Source organism: Lolium rigidum, unplaced genomic scaffold, assembly GCF_022539505.1.
Source record: "Lolium rigidum isolate FL_2022 unplaced genomic scaffold, APGP_CSIRO_Lrig_0.1 contig_64005_1, whole genome shotgun sequence".
In the NCBI taxonomy this organism is placed as follows: Eukaryota; Viridiplantae; Streptophyta; class Magnoliopsida; order Poales; family Poaceae; genus Lolium; species Lolium rigidum.
The window spans coordinates 1-7,154 of record NW_025901210.1 but is presented as its reverse complement, the minus strand read 5'-3'; the positions used below and the strand labels follow the sequence as shown (position 1 = coordinate 7,154).

Here is a 7,154-nt window from a genome sequence, read left to right as displayed (position 1 = left end):
TGATTTTGAAAACGTGCGCTCGCCTTCAGGTTCTTGGCCTAGCTTCCCTTGATGGGCCAGATGTTCACGTTATCGGCGGTGCAGCAACGGTAAGCTCCCTGTTCTGTGCGTTCTGCTCGTTGAAATTCTCGGCCATGGCATGAGGGTGACGAAGAGGAAGGGGGCATCCGAATATGTTGACCAGCATGAGTTGCCAAACAGCAGTGAGCCCAACGGTGACTGCTGCCACATCAGCAAATTTTGAATGGAAACGAGCTTCATGCAAGTAAAGACCAGGAATAGTAAGCTCAGGGTGCTAATATCCGGGATTAGGAGTTCAAGGTTTGATTTAGACACCGTTTACAACATCAAGGTTTATTTCAGACTTCACTCTTTTTTTTTTGAACAACTACATCGAGCTGATTGTGACTCGTATCGTGGACCACGTGACGGAATGCGGAAAAATCTCTGGTTTCCCGGTGGAAGGATGGGCTCGGCTGAACGAACAACCGATACACGAAGATATCACCTCGAGAAGTGACAAAAACCTTGCCAAATATTTCCGCGAGAACCCTTCTCCAGCCTCCAGCACTCGTTCAGCCGTACGTACCCACATCCGGAACCGAACCCCACGCTGCAGGGCGTCGTCATCCCTCGCCATGCCCCTCGCGCCATCCCCCGCGCCGGCGGCGGTGCACCACCCGCTCCTCCCCTCCCGGGGGCTCGCCCCGCCGCGGCGCGGCGGGCTCATCCGCGCCCACGCGGTGCGCGCGGCGCCGCGGCCGCCGAGCCAGTGGGCGCCGGGCAGCTGGCGGGAGCGCCCGGCGCTGCAGCAGCCGGAGTACCCGGACAAGGCCGGGCTGGAGGAGGTGCTGCGGACGGTCGAGGCCTTCCCGCCGATCGTCTTCGCCGGGGAGGCGCGCAACCTGGAGGATCGGCTCGCGGAGGCGGCCCTCGGCCGGGCCTTCCTCCTCATGGGCGGCGACTGCGCCGAGAGCTTCAAGGAGTTCAACGCCAACAACATCCGGGACACCTTCCGCGTCCTCCTCCAGATGTCCGTCGTGCTCATGTTCGGTGGGCAGATGCCCATCATCAAGGTATGGAACCGCCTCCAACCCCTTTGTTTTTTTTTTTTGTGTATAGTTTTATCAGGATCATACCTGTAAATTTGGAGGCCCTGTGCGAATCTAAATTAGGCTCTTCATACAAGAACTATATATAAAAAGTGCAGTGCTAATATTTTTAAAACATTCCCCACAGTAAACATTGTTTAGAATTTTACTCCTTTGGCACAATAAGGATATTGTTTGATCAATTGGGCTCTTGTGCCCGAAGAAAATTATTGTGTGTGAGCGAGATGTGGGACATTTAGAGGAACATAAGTAATGGGTAGAGATGATTTTTTATTGGATACTACTACATCATATGCTCACACACATTGATTACTACCTCTGAATTTTATAGGGGAATTTCGTGTAATAACTAACACTTGGGTATAATTATTTCAAGGCCGTAACTATTTGGGGGCCTTGTGCAAGGAATTTTACGTTGTTGGGTATTTTGTTATTTATTAGCAAAAATGGCCTGATATTTATAATAGTGGTGTAAATTTCAAGTTTACACATTTTCTGGTTAATTACAATTATATGTGTCATATGTGTGGTATGGATAGTGTGTGTTTCTATAGAATTATTATTATTTTCAGTTTTTGTGCTCTGTTCCTCGGGGTGTTTGTTTCGTGTTTGTTTCAGTTCACTAGAGTTATTTCCCCCTTATGGATGGAATGCAGGGACTACCATCTTGTTGTGTCTTATACTCTTATGGTCTAAAATCTTGCATTCATGTTGTGTTGGGGTTCAATAAAATGAAAGGAAGTTCTCTCCTTGCTCTACGAAATATGTTAGTTTAGTTGATATCAGGAATTCAGGACATACAGACACAATAGAATCTGAAGTTTGCCCCTAGGTTGTTTCTAGCTAATGATGATGAAGTGCTATTGTTGCTCTCTTGCATCAGAAGCTGGTAAATTTGCACACCAAAATTGTCGCACCATGAGTTTATTGCATGTTTGGTACAGTTAAATGAGCATATATACATAGTTCATACATTAGGTTGCTGATTGATCATTTCTGTGTGTGCTGTACTTGACACTAAAGATTCAATACAGAGACATTCCAACGATCGGGTATGGAACTCAGGGAACCTTCATTTTATTTGATTTGCCACAAAACATTGCTTGTGCTTGCTCTCTCTATTTACAGTGCAGACTATTCTATAAACCTAACCTCACCCATGCAAATGATTGTGACCTGTAATTTTATTTAACAAAACCACACTAGAAGGTCGTTACAAACCGGCATACAATAAAATGGGTTGGTTTGGACCGAGCAAGGATACCCCACTATGTTGGTACAGCTCACAACTCGCAAACTGAAGAAATGCTGCATAAACCTCAGCTAACAAAATACAGGAAGCACCATCTTCCAGAAAACAAATGGAAATCTCCCAATCCTTGGGAAACCGGAGTGCATCCTTTTGTATGAGTGAAAGGATTTATAGGCAATGACCATCAGCCTCCCAAAGCCCTGCTGAAATGCTTCGCGCACTACGGAATACTGCAGATCAGCCAAATGTATTACTTACTGCGTTACATGGAATATGTAGGTAGGAAGAATGGCAGGTCAATTTGCAAAGCCAAGATCAGATGGCTTTGAAGAGCGGGATGGAGTGAAGTTGCCTAGCTACAGAGGAGACAACATTAATGGGGATATATTTGATGAGAAGTCAAGAGTGCCAGATCCACAGCGCATGATCAGGGCGTACTCACAGTCAGCAGCAACACTGAATTTGCTCCGAGCGTTTGCTACTGGAGGTTATGCCGCCATGCAGAGGGTAACACAGTGGAATCTTGACTTCACAGAGAAAAGTGAACAGGGTGATAGGTGTTTATCTCGAACTACTTACTCCATTCCAATAGTTGCTTCTGAAACTGTTTGATTCATTCAAAAAATAAGAAGTGACCAACGGTTCCTGTAAATATGCATTTTACTCCATTGCAAAATCTAAAAGGATATTTTGATTGGGCAAGACAAAGCTTTGGTCAACAACAATTACTCTGTTGATGTGTGGATTTATACTCACAATCATAACTACATCTTAATACAAATCTAATGAATCCGGGTTTTTTCTCGAAGAAATGAATCATTTTTTTTTCAAAATACACCCTGCATTTTGCAATAGAGGGAGTACCATGCAGTTATTTTGGTAAAGTTAGTGATCAACTAGTTCGGTAATATTTGTAATTAACTACTATTTCACAAAATATTTTTACAAAGTTTCTTTTGTAGCTCGACAGCTCATTATTTTGATTAAGTTTGCTTTCAGCACGGAAAAAATCTAATTGTGACATTTCATGGTTGACTTGCAAACAATGTTGAATAGGTACATGGAGCTGGCTCATCGAGTTGACGAGGCTTTGGGGTTCATGTCAGCTGCTGGGCTCACTGTAGATCACCCTATAATGAGAACGACAGAATTCTGGACATCACATGAATGTCTTCTTCTTCCCTATGAGCAGGCACTTACTCGTGAGGATTCCACCTCTGGCCTCTATTATGACTGTTCTGCCCACTTCCTGTGGGCTGGAGAGCGTACTCGCCAGCTTGATGGCGCCCATGTGGAGTTTCTCAGAGGCATTGCCAACCCCCTGGGTATCAAGGTAAAACCTGGATATTTGGACACCTTATCATGACTCATAATCATAATTTATACAGAAGTTGAACTCTGCATCTGAAGGTGAAATTATGCACAATTTTTCTTATAAATGTTTCCCTTTGTCATCTAATCAAATCCAGGTCAGCGACAAAATGGACCCCCAAGAACTTGTGAAGTTGATTGATATCTTGAACCCTGAAAACAGGCCGGGAAGAATAACTATCATCACGAGAATGGGACCTGAGAACATGAGAGTCAAACTCCCCCACCTCATCCGTGCTGTTCGTGGTGCTGGCCAGATAGTAACATGGGTGACTGACCCAATGCATGGGAACACAATGAAAGCCCCTTGTGGCCTTAAGACGCGCTCCTTCGACAGAATTTTGGTAATTTCTTTTCCTCCTATGGCCCTGTTTTTTTCAGTATTGGCTTGTCCCTGTTACATCTTCGTACCCTATACCTTTGTGGTGACTAGGGTGTAGTTTTATGCTCAGGAGCCATGTTTCCTGATTAAACCTAATTGTTCGATGCATTTGATGCAACATGGCTTTGCCAAAATAGTTATGATTTCTGGCGAATATGATACACCTTTAGTGGTAAAACTTGGCCCTTCTGGTGCCAGTAACCAACGATGCAACTCGCGGGAAAACCATGCTAAAGCAATTGAAGAAGGTCTACTGTCCTAATCTGAAGCCCTTTCCTAAACCCTTTTTCCTGAATATTAGAGCTCATTTCTTATAACTGGTTGGTTTTATAGTTAGGCTGATTAATTTCCACACTTAAAAACTCCCCATCAGTTAACAGCCATAGGATAGAATACAAGTTGGCTTAGTGCTTGTAGAAGTTACTGCACCGGTTTAACTTCTGTGCAAAATGTGATTGACTGTAAGTAAAACTAAGCTGAGTTATCCTGTTTCTGGAACCAGGCTGAGGTGCGTGCATTCTTTGATGTCCACGAGCAAGAAGGGAGCCACCCTGGGGGAGTTCATCTGGAGATGACCGGACAAAACGTGACGGAGTGCATTGGCGGTTCACGCACGGTGACGTTCGATGATCTGAGTTCACGCTACCACACGCACTGTGATCCAAGGCTCAACGCCTCGCAGGCGCTGGAGCTGTCATTCATCATCGCTGAACGCCTCCGGAGGAGGAGGGCCGCCTCGTGGGCCTTGGACAATCAGCGGGGCTCCGTTCCTTCGTCCATGGGACTTTGAAGGGACACTGTAAATTTATATGAGAAATATCAACATCTTCTGTAAAATTTCCTGTTGCTTTTTTTTTTGCGAAAAAATTTCCTGTTGCTTCTCTACTAACTTCACATCATAGTTGTCTCAGTTTTTATTTTTACTTGTACGTATGAAGTATGAACAATACTTTGCAAGAAGGATGAGATCAATTACTCCCCTCCATCTAATTTATGTTCTTTAGTCCGATGCCAACAATGGTGACTGCTGAGTACAGTAGTACATCCAACTTGCTTGCGATACGAGTGGATGCAACCTGCGCTGCTGCCCTGATGCTTGAGGTAGATTTATCGATTCTCCTGAATTTTAACCCCTCCTATTCGTTTTAGTTTTAGGATTTCACCTTCACAGTCTGTTTCAGATTCATGCATTCTATACATTGAATCTTTTTGCTAGATGTTCTTTGCTAATTAAGATGACTTCTTCATGCTCTGTACAGTGACATGTTTTTGTGATTGGTTTTAATGATCATGGTTCCAACTGGGAATGCAAACAAACGACAATGATCTAATTTTGATTAAAAAATACTCCGAAATATTTGTTTGTCTTGAGAATTGGGGGGTGCATTTGGTTTTCCAAAAACTTTGTGTGGGCAACACACTTTTTTTTAAAGGATGCAATTAAAAATTCTTATTCCAGCATAACCAAAAGGTTTCACAGTTAGCAAAGTTTGTAAAGATTAAGGAAAATATAGGTTCCTTTGAAGATCTTTCTTTGTGTAGCTACTACAACAGCATCCGGATGAACGAAATTTGCCTGAGAGAGCAACAGTGGAGGCACGAAAAATATACACCGAAAAGGTGCCCACTGTGAGACAGTGGATATAGCGGGTGTAGGTTGTCAATTGTTTGGAAGTTTTAGTCTATGCCAGTTTGTTCCTCAAATGTGCATACTTAAATTAGAGTTGCAACTCACGTTACAACTCATGAATAGCATGAAATCATGAAGCAAATCCAAAGGTTGAGTAGTGCAATTTGATGATTTTCAACATGTTGCAATTTGTGAATCAGGAACAAATCTCGGTGCATTTTTTTTCCCGAGAAAACGCTAAGAACTCTTTGCATTTCATTTCATTGAAAAGATAGGGGGAAACAAGTTTACACGCCTCCTAGGAGGTGGGTTACAGATGATAGCCAAAAAAAGCCTAGTGTACATCCCAGGTTGTTGGCAGCACAGCACCAAGCCCAGTGGCGCCCGCCTGTGCCCATGTGGTGCATTTTTCATAATTGCATGTGCATATTTCAGTTGCAATCACATATGCAACCGAGAAAATCTCAGTTGCAATTATGTCTTAATTCATGGCTTGCATAAATCATGATGCAATTACAAAATTTAAGTGTTGATTTAGAATTAGCAAAATCGAAAAGAAAACTTTGCTACTCTCTCTGTTTCATAATATAATACTCCCTCCATTTCTTGATACAAGGTGTATAGTTTTTGGCACGAAAATTAAGAAAACTCATGTGAGAGAAAATTACACAAGGTTTTGGTATGATTGATCATGGACAATTGACATGATATAATAGAGGTGTTTTCAAAAGATATGGAAACACAAGAAAATTCTAAAAAAATATACACACAAGTTGTCGAATCGCAATATACCTTATATTTTGGAGACTTTTCTCAAAAAACTATACAACTTATATCTAGGAACGGCGGGAGTATGTTATTACTATGACCAACTACAACCTAGATTGTAACGAGACACAGAAAATACTAAATGCGATTTTGCTAATTCTAAGTCGACTCCTAAACTATTGGATTGCAACGAGAATTATTTATGCTAGTTTGCAACTAAGTTTTAACTAATTGTTGCAACTAAGATTTTTCAGTTGCACATGAGAATGCAACTGAGATTTAACTATTTGCACATGAATCTGAGAATTAGTCACACTCCGTTAGATATGCATACACCTACACTCCTAAGGCTAAGACCTTGTTTGGTACTAGAGTTTTAGTGGAAATTAGCGGGGATAATCCGCTCCAAACTTCAAATCCCCACTTATCCTCAATACATGTTTGGTGCTAGAGTATGAGCGAGTTTAATCCCCATTTTCCCCCAAATTTTAGTGTAATATCTAGTGGATTGGGGCTGGGGTTTTGTGGGGATTGGTACGACAAAATTAATTCACCAATACATTAAAGTATTATCCCCACTAATCCCCACTAAAACGCTAGCACTAAACAATCTCTTAAAAATAATCGCCATACAGCTAC

General features: G+C 42.5%; 1 protein-coding gene across 2 annotated transcripts; it reads left to right on the top strand.

The window, feature by feature from the left end:
• The first annotated feature begins 623 nt into the window (after positions 1-623).
• Positions 624-5,107, top strand: LOC124681979 (phospho-2-dehydro-3-deoxyheptonate aldolase 1, chloroplastic-like). 2 transcript variants are annotated; one of them, XM_047216749.1, is made up of 6 exons: positions 624-1,076; positions 2,644-2,921; positions 3,421-3,697; positions 3,834-4,079; positions 4,620-4,953; positions 4,984-5,107. In XM_047216749.1, the coding sequence occupies exons 1-5, from the start codon at positions 639-641 to the stop codon at positions 4,905-4,907; spliced, it is 1,527 nt and encodes a 508-aa protein (XP_047072705.1). In that variant the 5' UTR covers positions 624-638; the 3' UTR covers positions 4,908-4,953; positions 4,984-5,107. The 2 variants fall into 2 exon arrangements, with proteins under 2 accessions (XP_047072705.1, XP_047072704.1); XM_047216748.1 differs by having other exon boundaries at positions 4,620-5,107.
• Positions 5,108-7,154: the final 2,047 nt, after the last annotated feature.

Coding starts and splice junctions, on each gene's coding strand:
- LOC124681979 (XM_047216749.1), top strand. CDS start 639: ATGCCCCTCGCGCCATCCCCCGCGCCGGCGGCGGTGCACCACCCGCTC. Junction 2,922..3,420: donor AAAAGTGAACAGGGTGATAG/GTGTTTATCTCG, acceptor AATGTTGAATAG/GTACATGGAGCTGGCTCATC. Junction 3,698..3,833: donor CCAACCCCCTGGGTATCAAG/GTAAAACCTGGA, acceptor AATCAAATCCAG/GTCAGCGACAAAATGGACCC.